The sequence below is a fragment of the Microtus oregoni genome, unplaced genomic scaffold (genome assembly GCF_018167655.1).
Source record: "Microtus oregoni isolate MIOR12 unplaced genomic scaffold, Mior012 000001F_ref0000356, whole genome shotgun sequence".
Lineage (NCBI taxonomy): Eukaryota > Metazoa > Chordata > Mammalia > Rodentia > Cricetidae > Microtus > Microtus oregoni.
The window spans coordinates 36,952,501-36,967,833 of record NW_024543060.1 but is presented as its reverse complement, the minus strand read 5'-3'; the positions used below and the strand labels follow the sequence as shown (position 1 = coordinate 36,967,833).

Sequence of the window (15,333 nt, the reverse complement as noted above, 5' to 3'; positions counted from 1 at the left end):
ATGTATATATTTTATTTTAACATAAACCAGTATCTATAGAGCTATCTATCATGTAAGACATTTCAGGGTATCCTGAAAATGCCCAGCAAGACTGACTGCCAGATTCCATGTGGCTTCCTCAATTGGTGCCAAGATGCTGTGACAAGACATTTTCTCTTCTTCTTGCCCTGGTTCCTCCACTGCCTGTGCCTCATGAGGTCAGTCACATCCGCTCATTCACACCTGCATCTACAGCTCCTGATCTAACACCTCCTGTCTGGGAAGATGAGGAAACCAAAGAGCAGCAAATCTAGGTGACTTGTTGGCATTCATCCCACAGATCACTGTTTTCAAAATAGCATGTGAAAACCGTATTTCATAGCATCAGGTCAATGAAATCAGTGGACATTTCTTTATTGCTTTCTTCCCTTTGTTATCTGCTGATCCTCTCTGCCTCCATCCTTAATTTATCTCTCCTAGAATATTTTATTTTCGATTGCAAGTGATTTAAAACTTAGAGATATTAGGAACAGAGATATTAGTGGTTCAACTCCAAACATTCAGCAATCAAGTGAAACTGTATGCACATAAATGTGTTAAAAATACCAGAAACTTTGGTATATGTATAAACATACAGCTATTTTAAATTTCATGGAACATGAAAATCAAAGATACGTAAATATTAGTGCTTTAATAACTATTTATCCAAGATCTTAATCCAAGATTTGTGAGATATTACTGACTAGTCAGATAAGTTAATCCTACTCTGAAACAGAGCATTGTTTGTAATTCTGGAAAGATGATAAAAGAAATCACAATGTTCAATACAACAATAACATGAAAAACGGACCTTTTTTAACCTCACCTGTTCAAGTTTTTGTTCATTCTAATGAGATTGTCCAGTTCTTCACTTTGGGAAGAGAAAATAAAATCTAATATTAGTTTAAAAACAAAGCAACAACAAAAACAAAACCCTTCCCAGAGTCAAAGGGCAGATTAACCTTAAAATAACTCTGAGTACTCAGAAACAGAACACGAACCCCATGTTAATTATCTGTGAATCCATCACCAATACGTAGGTGATTCACTGAAAGTGGCTTTGCCCATTTAAGGATAAGACTGAAAGCTGAGAATGGACACGGAAAGGTTTGGAAAAGAGTTCTTGGCCCTGACAGGAAAGAGAAAGGAGGAATATTTTACCTCATGGGAAACAAACTGCCTAGCGCCCAAACATGGTGTTTTGTTATTGTGTATTTCTTGAAATGCTACCTGATAAGCAAAGACTAGCTGAAAATTTGTTTCTATCCCAAGGGAAAGAGCAACTGTAAGAATCCTGTACATTTTAGCCCCAGACCTTTGTGGCTGGTGTGAGCCACAATGATAAGATTTTTCAGGATTCAAGTCTCTGGTGTGTATCACAAGCAAATTAGCATAAATCATGAGAAGACACTCGGTGGCAAATCAAACATGGTGGAGACAGCATTCTGGATGAAGAACCCAAGCTTTCAAAATGACTGTAAATTGATAAAAAGCTTTAGATATTAAGTTTCGCCATTGTCTTTGCCACAAATTAAATGCCCTTCATCAGATAGCAAAGCTCTCTAGTCCACAAAGAGCAGCTGGGATAATGAAACTCTTTCTGCTCCCTTTAGAGCGATTTCCCTGGGCGTGTGAAAGCAGTGTTCTCTCTCCGTGGCTAATGTATGTCTCTGTGAGATTTGTGCCAGTGGCTAGGGGCAGGGGCAGGGGCAGGAGAGCCGAGTGACTGCTGCTCCCACTGTGTGGTATGACTTAAGTCACATTGTCACTGCTCCTCAGCGTCACTGACTTGTCCTGCCCTCAGTCTCCAGCGGGAAACTTGTCCCATCATTAACAAGAACAAAATAGTAACCCGGGTGGCTTGGTGAGACCTGTAACCCCAGGTACTCAGGAAGGTGAATCATAAGCATCACAAGCTCAAGACCTGCTTGGGCCACAGGGTGAGCACAAGACCCAGCTGGGAAACCTAAAGGGACCTTGATTTGAAATTTAAAAAAAAGAAAAGAAAAAAAAAAAGCTGAGGTAATCTGAGACAGATCACTTTCCTGCATGTTTAAGGCAGTCCTGAAGAGTTTACTTTAAAGTGAATTCATAATATTAGAAATGTAGGCGCTTAAATGAGAGAATGAGACTTGAACATCAAACATGACACTTTCTGGAGTTTCCATCTAATGCAAAGGTCCTATTAGCTGCCCAGAGACCCACGAGTCACTGTCCCCTGTGGTCAGGTAACGGTGGCTGTTGTGAGAGGGTCTCACTCTGTAGCCCAGGCTGCCCTTTTCCCGCAGCCTCCCAAGTGTCGGGATTGAAGGTGTGTGCCGGCACATCCAGACTTTGCTACGGATGGGGGTCGTTGTTTGGTTTGATTTTTAGTGAGATACACTCCAGTAAATCCTTGTCATTGCTTAATGACATTTAAATGGGGAGAAACTTCATGCATTAGGGACTGAAGCAATGAGATATTTGCATCCAGGGTTTTCATATTCTTGCATTAAGGATTAAAGCAATGAGATATTTTCATCCAGGGTTTCCATACAGTCCACCTCTGGACAAAGCTGCATGGTAACATGTAAATGATCTTTGGTGACAAAGTAACGTCCCCGAAGATGAAAGTGAGAGAGGTGACAGATTAAGAGAAGACGACACGCTGGTGCAGATCTGTGCACCAGAAACACCAGGTCTGGAATCCCTGAGACAGGCAAGAGCCACACGCCACGGGGTCACACAAGGAAGACTTCACAGGGCAGCTCATTCGTGACCTGAACCTTGAAAAATGGTAGGGTTTGAATAGCTAGACATGGTGGCATTGAGACTGATAGGGGTGAGCACGTGGAGGGGATGGCAGAAACAAGTGTGTCTGGGAACTGTAGAAAGTCAGTGGTCAAAGCTGGTTCAAATATGGGCTAAATACGTGGGTGAAGTCGGAAATTATTCTGGAGCTGAATTATTCTCAATCCGGTTTAGCAAATGTAGCTATGTGTAACTTGATGGGCAGTGGGGAGTCATGGCAGATATCTACAGAGAAATATCTGGCATTCAGGGGCAGAAGAAGAGAGGCTAGAGGAGTATAAGTGATTTTGAATAGCCATGCTAGCCTCTTATCCCGGACACAGTGAGGGCTTGATCTGTGTCCATGTATGTACAAGAGACAGCGTAGATGTTTAGGTTATACAAACCTATACTTCACAGAGTGTGAAGGGATGGAAGAACTGAGAACACCTGGAAAGTCAAGCCTGCGGGGATAGAAGAACAGAAGCAGAAAACAGCATATCTATCAAGAAAGTTGATCACAGTCCAAGGATATTTGGAATGGAGTCACTAAGGGCAAAAGTAAATGGATATCTGGGCTAGCAACACAAATATGGGCCTGGAGATCTGACTGAGACCTGAGGTCATTAGGAAGAGAAGACAAAGTGAATGATCAAGATGAGTATTTACAAATGTCAGCATATCTACTATGCACAGATACTTACAAAGAGACACTGGGAGATATTTTCCTTCTTAATTATTTACAATAAGCAGCACGGGGATTGGTTCATATTTAGATATTGCAGGGGCAGTGGTTGGCTTTTAGATCACAAACACGAGGGAGAACACAAGTTTGCGAGCCTTGGGACCTCACCCCTTGTCCGTCTTCTGAAGCGAAGCAGCCACCCTGATGATGTCATCGAGATCCTCAGTCCTTCAGAGAACAGAAAGAGAAGAAGATCAGCGGGCAAGGAGCTAACTGTTGGAACTACACTTCCTAGCATGGCTGGTGAAGGAAAGGGTAGGCCACAGTGCCAAGCTGACTGGAACGAAGAGTTGGTCCCATCGTCTCCACTCACGGTGCACACAGACACTGACTCCTTCAGAGCACGGGGCCATTAAACCCCCATAGAAGATGCACTGGCGTCACGTGACATACACAGCGCAATGTGGGAGGTGATGAGAGTTTCACAAAAACTTGTCAGTACAGGAAAGTCAGATTCTTCCCGAGTCTAAGGTATCTGTGTCATCTGTGCTTCAAACTGGGGCTCTTCTGACAGTCAGAGGGATAATGCAAAAGACGTTTTACTTTGGAAAATATCTTAGCCATTTTTTTTTGCTTATTATACTGATGAAACTATTAAACTATAAAATAGCAAGGTTATAATCTTTCAGTCTGGTTTTTTTAAGAGAAAAAATTTCTGGGCTGGAGAGATGGCTCATCTGTTAAAGACAAGGCTCACCACCCCCCAAAGTTCCTTTTCTGAGATTATAATGTAATGACATTATTTCTCTCTCCCTTTTCTCCCTCCAAACTATTTCATAAACCCCCTTGCTGTTTTTCAGATTCAAAGTCTCTTGTTTTCACTAACGGTGCATAAGTGCAAGCTACTCAGCCTGTATAATGAATTTGTGTGCAACACAATTCTAAGGCTGGCTGACTGTTCGGTATTGTGTGTGCTTCCCTAAGGAAGACCATCTCTCCCATATTCAGCCTTCCATATGCAGGCTGACTGTCCTAGATCTCACTGTGTTTACCATAATGATCTCAAACTTGCAAGAATCCTCTTGCTCCTGCCTCATAAAGGCTGGGATTACAGGTATGTGCCACCATGCCTGGCTTTAAAAAAGAAAAGGATTCTCCAAAGCTATTATTTTTCATAAATAATAAAGAAGAAGAAACGCAAGCAAAACATATCCAGAATCAATGCTCACCTAGGTAGGATGTATAAAACAGGTGTAAATCTGGACCATGGTGGGGAAATGCTTCCTTACCAAATTAATCCCCATGAAGGGTGAGCCTGTCCCGATGCTGCCAGAGAGGCTGCACACAACTGCCAGGACCAAGGGAAAGCTTTGACAGTGCAAGTCCAACTTAGCAAAACTATTTCCCATTGTTCATTCACGCCCCCAGCAGCAGGGTCCTATATCTTGAAGCAAGTCAGGAAACATGAGACCAGCAAACCTCCTTCCTGCAAGGACTTTCATCCCATCCTCCCATCCTGTCCTTATGCTCAGACAATTTGGAATTTGCAATGTAAATCTTCAGAAAAATTTAAAGAACAAGAACCTATAAAAGCATGTGTTACCTAGCCAGGCATGGTGCCACACTTTAAAACCAGCACAATGGATGCAGGAGCAGATGGACCTCTGTAAAATTGGGGCTGGCCTTGTGTGCATAGCAAAGTCCAGGGCAGCGAAGGTTACATAGTGCAACCCCGCCTCAAAAAGAGTTTACTCTTTATAGCAAGGGCTATGTAGTCCAACCCCATCTCAAAAAGAGTTTATTTTTTATAGCAAGGGTTACACAGTGCAACCCCATCTCAAAAAGAGTTTACTCTTTATAGCAAGGGCTCCGTAGTGCAACCCCGTCTCAAAAACAGCTTACTCATTATAGCTAAAGTTGAAAAGAAAACTGATTTTATCTAACTTACTTTTTTGAAGTACTCCAGCAAAGCATGCTTTACCACTGGTACAATTACACATATATAGACAGCAGAGAGTTTTATACCTGATATTTCTTTCAAGATGTCTATTGGCTTCTCCGTATGCACCTGATGTAGCTGCATGTATCTGCCTAGATTTTTAAAAATAACGCCTGTTAGGTAGGAAAACTCTTCCATGTTAAATTATATGTATGAGAATACATTTCTGTTCACAAATATAAATATTATACGATTAACAAAAATTTTACCTTAGTTTTTTGTATTGGCTAAGAATTCCATCATCCCCCTTTTTGAAAGCCTAAAATGTGAAAGGTGCTAACTTTACAACGCTGATGTCTCTTCATCTGCTTTAGAGCACTAGGCACTTCATTTGTGTCTCATCTAGATGGGATCATTTTATTTCCATTCATCAAAGTGTTTTGTCTTTATCTCCACTAGATAATTATATAACATCTTAAATATTAAGAATCCCTTTTGTTGTTAGACACCCAAATCAGACTTTTCCTTAAAGACAACCCCATGTGAATACTACCAAAAAATGTATTTACTAAAGTAAAAAAGAAATAAGTCTATATTTCAAAAATGTCTACCCCACCAAGAAGGTCCACACTGAACTGACAGCAGTAAATTGTACAATGCTAGGCTGTCAGAATTTATAAGACTTCTCTCTTTTCCTTAGACTGTGGCTGACCTACTTATACATTCTTGCTTATTCTCGAGAAGCTATATCCAACTATTTTTTTGCTCTCCTGAGAACCTGTGTTAATTACTTCCCTTTCATATTCGTTCGTTAAAGTCACCATGCTGTGATTAAAGTAATCAGGGTTTTTTTTTTTACACGCATGTTGTCCTAATTTTATTTTTTTTGGATCATTACTGAAAGAAATGAGCATAGTAAAGTGGATTTGACCAAGTCCTATGGAATTAAGCCTTTTCCGAATATAAACATGTGCAGCCCTCTAGTGTCAATGGTTTTAGATTAGAATTTAGGTGGTACAGGAACAGCTTATTTCAGTTCCTCGAAAAAAATCTATTCTAATTATGACTTAATTGCTTAAATACTATAAGACTAAGAGGACCAATCATGTAAGACAGGAAGCTTGAGACATTGCTCTTATGAGATAATTATAATCGTTACAGAAACGAGAAGTTATAAAAACTAATCCATATTATTAATTAGTTCAGTGAAAAACTATTCTCTTGACTCATTAAAGCAATATCCTAAGGAGGAAATTTCTCAGCAATCCGGAGGGATTTTATGGGTAGCTCTGGAGTGGTTCCCCGTAAGGATGAACACATGGTACCACACACCCCTGTTTTTTGGTCAACACTTTCTAGCAGGTCACCCTCTTATTTAAAATAAAATGCCTCTATAAATGTGTCTTATGAAGAATGGTTCTATAATTGTGTCTTACATGGCATCAAAACTCCCCCTCACAAGGCCAAAATTACAAGAGACGTAAAGACAAGCATTCAGGGAAATCCAATACGCTCAATCCCCACTGAGATGCTGAGATCTAACCTGACAGTACTAATGAAAAGAGGGAACATTCATCTTGAAAAATGGATCAAGATTATAAACTATGTGGCAGGAACCAAAAAAGCTACGGAGAAACCCTGTCTCGAAAAAGAAAAAAAAAAAAAAAAAAAACTCAAGCAACAGCCTAAAATTATCTCAAGCATAATTGAGGACTTGGGTAGTAACCCAAAGCTGTAAGAATTTTCCGCATCACAATATATAGCTCTTAATGAGAATCTTAACTGCAGGAAAATAGAAATGAAATAGATTCACATACGACATTTAATGTGGTTTACATTTAATAGGCATGAGATATATGTCATATATATACATATTATATATATATATGTACTAATATATAAGAAACTTTCATCCAAACACTTCAATTCTATTGGTCCACAGCTATTTCAAGGATATAGTTCCCTAAATCAGGCAATAGCCTGTACTATTCTAAAGCAAAAGTGGCCTGATGGAAGTTCTGTGTGAATGCACACAGAAAGCAGGACCATCCCTTGCACAACGCCATTCACAATTCCTTTACTATCACTTCCCTTCAACATCCCAGCGAGACACTCAGAAGGGCAGTTCTTACCTGTTACTCTGTCTCAGTTGTTTAGGAGACGCAATGGGAGAGCGGGGTTTTGGAGGTATGGGAGGGTGAACAGCTGGATCCCTTTGAAACAGAAAACAGCAGCCCGTTACATCATGGAAATGTTATCCATTTTTATCTATGAACTCACAACATCTGCCTTGTGTAGGGAAATATCTCTTTTAAACTCGTGACCCCATGTATGGAGAAACCGAAAGATCAGAGTTCACAGAGTGCATACTCTAAAGTCAATTATTTTAAAAATGGGTATTTTAATGGTCCATTCAACTGGGCTTTTGGAAAGCATCTGTAACTACAGCTGGAACTATACCACGCCCTGCAGTTAGCTCAGCATTTTGCTAGTATACTTAGCAAGCCACGGCATTTCAAGCCATCACATGGGCACAGTGAAAGGTTCTCTAGTATAAGCGTATAAGCTTCTTTAGGGATTATGTCAACTCACAGGCTGCTATGGAAACAGCAAGAAGGCTTCTTATGTTGTAGCTCTCAAAGAAAACTTGGTTTGGAGAACTGAACTAATTCTTGACTCAACTATTATCATGACACTTCAAATGATAGCAAAACAAACACGAAATATGCTATTAGTCAACTTTCAATGAGACACCAAAGTAGACCCAAAAAGTTCACATGATTGAGTGACAAGGGAACTGGAAATGGTCAAGTAAGTCAGCTCCAAAGCCAGGTCACTCTCCAGCTTCCCACCTCCCATCGTGGCCACCTAGGGCTTCTCTGTTGCCCCATCGCTAAGCTCTGTACCTAGGGAAAAGTGCCCCATGGTCTGATCCCCTAGTCCTTTATGGCTGTTGAGCCATGTGCACTTGAGTACGAGGCTCCCTGCATTGCCAGCTCTGAGGCAACGAGTTAACCTTAGTCTGCTTCTTCATCTGTAATAAGCTCTCTAACAGGATTGTTGGGGGATTTCTGAGGCTGAATGAGATCATGGTTTTAGTCAGTGAGCATCGCTAGGTAGCTTTCTATGTGCAATACATTCCTATTTTTACAAGACTTTTAATCTACAAATAAGTGCTATTGTACAAAAACAAATCAGGGGAAAGACAAAGAGTAATAAGAGTTGGGGAAAGACATAGAGTGATGGGTGGGGATTCTTATTTTAATAGCATAGCCTTGGGAAGCCTTGTGCAAAGCAAAATTAAAGCTGAGACCTGCAGAAAGGGACAAATTCCCTGAGGACAGTTGGGACATCAGCTTAGAGATGACATTTGACACTTGAAACTGTATGAGATAATGAAAGGAATCCATGCGAAGAGAGGCAAACTGGTAGCCAAGGACTCCTGCCTCACGTCTCATGTTATTTAGTGATCAAAAAATGAGACGTTATCACAAGGGAGTCCGAAGGAACAGTGGTCAAGAGAAAAGAAGATGAAAGTGAGCAGGGAATATCCTCCAGCTAAGCACAGCCCTGCCCGGTCTGACTGACCCAGCAAGACAAGGACGGTGAAATTAGCATGACATCAGCAGAGTGGTCAGGTCATTGATAACCCTGATAGAAGTCCTTCTGAGAGAGCATTGTGTATTTGGGGGTGGAGCTGGACACACTTCAGGAGTAGATTTAGGAGAAAATATGAAAGAAGGGAGGAGAAATGAAGTAGTTGTTTTACAGTAGGGTCCAAGATCCAAGGTCACTACAAGCCCAGAGCTAAATATTATTTTTTTTCTTCCCATTTTACAGATGAAAAGACTAAGCCAGGAACAGTGAAAATAAATAATTCATAAATATACAGCTTGCAAGTGGCAGAATAGGGAATCTGAGCCAGGAGGTTTGGTGTCATAACCTTCTTCATGTTCCACTGCCTGGCAAGGGATCCTCACACCTGCATATGTAACCTGAGTGTGTTACCACTTAGCTAAAGACAGCTCTTGCACGTCGTCCTCTCTTGCCATATTCAGCTATTTGGAAACAGAGGTAAATAGTTTTCAAAGTGATAAAAATTCAGCCAAGAGTAAGGCAGAATGTGGTGACCCAGGACAAGGATGGGTGGGAAAGCCAGGGATTCAACAAGGCGTGGTGGAGTCTATGATGGAACTGGAACAGAATAGGGTCTGGAGATTGTGACTCTGTGGAAAAGAAGGTAGAATCCATGAACTGGGCTGGTGTTTAAGGTGAGGCTGAGGAATCACCGGACTCAGGACTGGGGGAGAGAGCGCTAAAGAGACAACACAGCAGTAAAAATAAAGCTTAGAAAGTGACATTTTGTGGTCATTTACAAGGGCCTGGCCTGTGATCAGTTAAGATAGAGTGGGGAAGATCTTTGGAAAGGAGGCCAAGAATGTAAAATCCCAGAGGTGGTGTCCTCAACATAGACGAGAAAATCATCAGGTATTATAATGGGGTTGGAGGTATTTATGAGGAACAAAGGGTCTGAAGTTGAAATCTTTGAAGATTGAAGCTGAGTGACGCCTTCAGAGGAAGCCAGCGAAGAAGAAAAGTGACTTCCAAGGAGACGGAGGGCCGCGCTTCACGCCCCAGTGTCTGCGCTCAGTGCGCTATTACCCAGTTAGCAAGCTTCGGGCAAGGGGGTGGAGGTTAAAATACACAAACACACACAGACAGAGAGACAGAGACACGGGTCATCCTTGAATTCCCCAAGAATGCCCCCTTTATTGTGTTTAGGGGCAGATTATATAGAGATAGCCACGCCCCAGCCAAACCCACCAGAAACCACTGGTTTCTGCTGAAGGTTTCCTGCTGAGAGCAGCTATAGGCACTGGTCTCACTGATCCCAACAACGGAGAGTTTAAGGCAGGAGGAGTTAAAGGCAAAGGGTAATAGAAGCAAGACCAAACAAGAACCCCTTCCTTTCCTCCATCCCTGCCGTGTGCAGGCACGGGGAAAGCCCTTGCTGAAGGAAGAGTGGAGACAGCACACCCACAGGATGAGTAATGACTAAGCCAGGCTGAGGAGCAGTGGAGGTTGATGATAATGGATGTTAGCCGGGGCAGAAGGATTTGATGTAGGATACCAGTGGTGCTGATACCAGAAATCTAAGAATCTGTGACAATGGTCCAAGTGGCCAGAAATAACCGAATTTCTTATGATGTCAATGGACACCTGAGAGGATATGTTGGATTTTGATCTGAGGCTCGTGGGGAGCACAGAGCACAGGGTTTTCTGACTCTTGGTTCCAAACCAGTAGGCAGGGGACACTAGAACAATTTGTATGGAAATACTCTCCCCATCTCGGCCTGTGTATGGGAGGATTTTATTTGTTTAGCTCTAGTCTTTGTGCTACAATCTGAAAGTTTTCATGTGTTTCTCTTGAAAAACTGATAGTCAGTAGTGTATCTATGTGAAACACAGATATCAAATTCTCTTTGCTGATCACATGCTTTCCTTCCAGCAGGAGCTGGAAGATGGGGAATAATCAATCCAGATAATACTAGGACTGTACAGGGCACTGGACACGCAGACAGGCAGAAGTGTAGCAACCACACGGAAAGGAGAATTATAAAAATGGGGGGTGGGTCTGTGTCCAGCTTGGATTATACCAGATCCACATCAATGGAACGTGAGAGTTCTGTTTTAGAATGGCTAAAGAGAGGTGAGTGAGTATTTGTTGAGTGAGTCTGGGAGGGAGATATTAGCAGTGACGAAAAAATAGAACTGAGGTGGTTGGTGGTTGGGGTAGTTCTGGGGGAGGGGGCGGGGGAGGTGGGTATGAGGTCACAAAAGCCAAGAACAGTGAAATATGCCTAGTTCCCCGGTGGCAGGCTCACACCCTGCTGGGGCAGCGGCGGGGCAATGCCCTGCAGGCTTCCCTTCACCTCAGAGGAGCTTTCATTTGCATCTTTGCATTGACAGCCGCAGATGACAGAACCCAAGCCTGGTGTGAGGGGAGGATGAGAAAAGTCATTCACACTGTGCCAGGAACATTATGTGATCCAAGCAGGAGGATTGAAAATGAAAGGCAGGCAGGAAGCTGTGGCCTGGAGTGTCGCGAGGAGAAGGAGACAAAGGACATTTATTGGAGCGATCTTAATTGAATCCTTCTTCTTTGAGACGTGATGTCTGAGCTCAGATACCCCCGCTCTCTCCTCCGTCCTTCCTGGCACCCTATGAGCTTTCACAGGATCTCCGCCGCCACGTTAGGGCACGTAATTGTAAAGAGTTGCTTCCCGGAATAAAAAGGCGTTTTTCAAGAGAAACACACGAAAACTTTCAGATTGTAGCACAAAGACCAGAGAGAGCTAAACAAATAAAATCCTCTGTAAAGAGGGCTGTTCATGTTGGCTGTTTCCACAAGCCCCCGCAAAGACCGCTTCTGGTCCCCATGTTGCTGTGGGGTAATGTATTTGGTTACAGGGTTATTAGTGTTGCAACGGGGTAGCACGCTTGGCTCGGGACTCAGAATTCCAGAGTTTGTGGCCATTTCTCTTACTGCAACACAAGCCTGGGTTCCACTAAAGACAACTGACTCTTATGTTTATTTCTGAACTTCTCTCTCATATTCACCGTGTTTTCTTCTTCTGTTGCACAAACAGAATTTCCATTTCAACAACAGCAAAGGAGCATGCGTGGACCACGAAGTAACCTCTCAACTGTTCCCGCCACCCTGACGCCGCCTGCTACTATGCTTCCTTGCCAGGCAGGACTCTGATTCCTCTGAAATCATAAGCTTTTGCTTCCATAAGTTGCCTGGGTCATGGTGTTTCGTCATAGCAAAAGGGAGGTCGTTAATACAGCCACCATTCTGTTCAGGAATTTTAACGGTGGCTGAGGTCCCCCTAAAACACAATTCCAAATGCTGCAGTCCTCAAATATCAAAATCACTAATGTCTACGCTCCTTAAAGTCCAAAGTTGAAATACAATTCTAGAAAAATAATTTGCCAGGTTCTCACATACATTATTCATTTTACAAGCATAACATGTGGACATTTTTTTCTCACTGAGGGCTAGTTATGGAATTCTCTTTATACTATGTTGCTGGTAACATGTCAGTTGATGGTGCAGCCTGTTTGATGTCACGTGCTTCTTTTCTCCTTTCCAGACTACATATAACCCAGTATTTTAAATGCACATTGAGTTTTCAAAGGCCGTCAAGTCAGGCATGGTGGTACATCCCCCTACTTCCTGGGAGGCTAACCTGGAAGGATTTGGAATTCAAAGCCAGAGAAGCAGCCATTATCAGCGCGACAGGAACCTGTTCCACAGCCACCTGTGTTTTAGACACCAGTGTACAAAGCTAGAAAAAGTATGACCCACCCTTGCAAAGAGCTTATAAGGCCCAAGGCAATGTTCAAAGGAAAGTGACTGTAACGGTTTGTGTCTAGTGACTAGGGTCACTACCAAACCCTGAGCCCAGTCAATTCCAGGATTTCCGCTCCAGACTAGCTTTGGGGTTGACTTTCTGTGAGCATGCAAAGTAATGCCGCTCTTCCTCAACCTCAGCTTCTTTACCTCCAAGAAAGAGGCTTCTCTAGATCTCTGGGTGGCCAACGAGGAGACAGTTACTGCCAAGTATTTTCCATCCCTGAAGGCCCTGGCTACTTTGGATAGATCAAGTAATTTGACATTTGAATATTGGGTTTTTCAAACATATGTAGATGCTGTTATGGTTAATAAAATTTAACTTTAGCATTGATCGAGACCATAGTTCACCAAGTCAGTTCTCTCACATGGATGTGGTTTATCTCCCAAAGGCTGCTCTGTCAGAGAGATAGCAACGAGAGGAGTAGAACCTTCTGGGCGTGGGATCTAGAGTAAAGTGACTAGCGAATCATAATGTACAAATCCTACTTGAGTTCCCATAAGACTGAATTAGTAAGAAAAGAATAACCCTAAAGTCCCAGTCTGGTACCCTCTCTTACAATAGACACTCTCCTCTCTTAGGCACTCTTGGGAAATGGTCTTTAGTGTCTGAATATAGGAAAGATTTTATTTCCAAAGCTAAGAGCTAATCTTTTCCTAACAAGAACAGAACTTCAGATTTTTTTTTTTTTGCTTTAGCAACAGAAAATAATACTAATATAGTTGCTCAATAGACACAACTTACAAAATAGTGGTTTGGCCATTCTAGTTTTTAGGCCTTCGTTTTTCCAAAGAGATAGTAATAATAGCCCAGTCATTAATCAGGTGAGGCAGAGAAACTCATCAGCACTAAAAAGATACCTACTCAACACGGATGGATTGCAGACCGCTACACAAAACACGATACTAAAAGATATTTAGAAGAAACCCTCTGTGACCAGACAAAGGGTTAGACTAAGAGTTGCTAAACATGATAGCAAAGACAGAATCCACTAACAAAACCTGACAAATCAGATTTCAACATGTTCTTGTTCCAGCAAACACATGGTCAAAAGATTGAAAATACCGGCGACACCTTGAACAAAATTATAAACCGCCTATGTGATAAAAAGATGCATGTTTTTAAAACTCTCAAAACTCAACAGTAAGCAAACAAAACACACAAAAGGAAAAACACTCGAATGTATACGTCACAAGAGGTTTTGTCTACTTCACAATTTGTTTGGACATTTGACAAACAAACAGAGCAAAGGACACGTTACGCCGCTGGTCCCTAGAAAAGCAGGAATCCAAACCACATGGAGATAACTACATCTTAGCATGGCTAAAAGGCTTTTTCACTGGAAATATGAGACCTCATCAAGGGAATGGAGCACGTAGAGCTCTCATGCTTTGCTGGTGCGCATGGAAAAGGACATTGTGACCAAACCTGTGAGATGCTTACAAAGTTAAGCATGTGCTTATCCCATGACCTAGCAGCCCTGCTCATCGGCATTTGCTTGAGAGAGTCAGTTACATGTGTTCTAGCAAACTGCATGATAGTTTTCCTTCAGTGCGGGGGTAAATGAGGTTCATCTCTACATTAGAACACTACTCGTGATAAAAAGGAAGAGACTACTTACTGATGCACACAAGAATATGGATGCATTGTGCATGAATTGTGCACATTCAAAAGTCTGTACACCATTTGAATCATTGTGGGATTTTTTTTAACTGCTGAATAATGAGAAGACAAAACAGTATAATCCCCCATTTCCCAAGTAAAAGACAGTCTTTTAAAAAAATGAGTCTTTAAATGCTCCTCCTACTCCCAGCATCCTAGTAAGGCACTGTGATAAATATCCCCCCATCAACCACAGGACACCACACCCAGGGCTTGCTACCCGCAACTTTTCCTCCCAAACTCCTGTTCCCTGCTTACTACACAAGGTAAAACCTCCCTTGCCTCACTGAGTTCTGCTTCTGCCATTATCAGGAGGGAAGAAGCCTGATCTAAGTAATTCTCACTAAATGACCGGAGACAGCCATTTAGATGGTCCAGGGTGTTTGTACTTTAAGGTGAACTATACAGTCTCTGATAGAGATTCAGGCAGTGGTACTGAATAGTGAAGCCATTTCATTCCTGTTCAGCCTGTCTGGCTTTTATGGTTGGAGCTAGGTGATGCTTTGGTAAATGACAAATCCACGTATCCTGACTCTCCCAGAGTTTTTCTCATCTCTGCTTTGGACCTAGAATCTCTCTGCTTCAGAATCCTCCACTGTTCTTTGGCAGACAGAGGAACAAAGGGGACTCCAAGGGAGGAAGGAGCCACCGGAAACTGGATTGGGCAAAGTATTGGTTTTCGTTTGTTGTCTGAATGTAAGATTTTCTTAAAGCTGATGTGGAGAGGCCCAGGGCTGCCTGAGTTGTTCCTGTACAACTGAAGAAAAAACAAGTCTTTGCTCAAGGTCAAGGCCTCTGCTTGCTTGTGCTGAACAAGCTTTCTCATTCTACACTAATGCCAC

At 42.2% G+C, this 15,333-nt stretch overlaps 1 protein-coding gene across 1 annotated transcript in view; it reads right to left on the bottom strand.

Moving 5' to 3' along the window:
- Scel (sciellin) overlaps positions 1 to 15,333 on the bottom strand; it is an 81,318-nt gene that overhangs the window by 42,915 nt on the left and 23,070 nt on the right. The window contains exons 8-11 of the mRNA XM_041675598.1: positions 7,544 to 7,624; positions 5,498 to 5,563; positions 3,641 to 3,700; positions 845 to 889 (exon numbers count right to left, since the gene is read on the bottom strand). Coding sequence (XP_041531532.1) covers positions 845 to 889; positions 3,641 to 3,700; positions 5,498 to 5,563; positions 7,544 to 7,624 — 252 coding nt within the window. The remainder of the gene's footprint in view (positions 1 to 844; positions 890 to 3,640; positions 3,701 to 5,497; positions 5,564 to 7,543; positions 7,625 to 15,333) is intronic.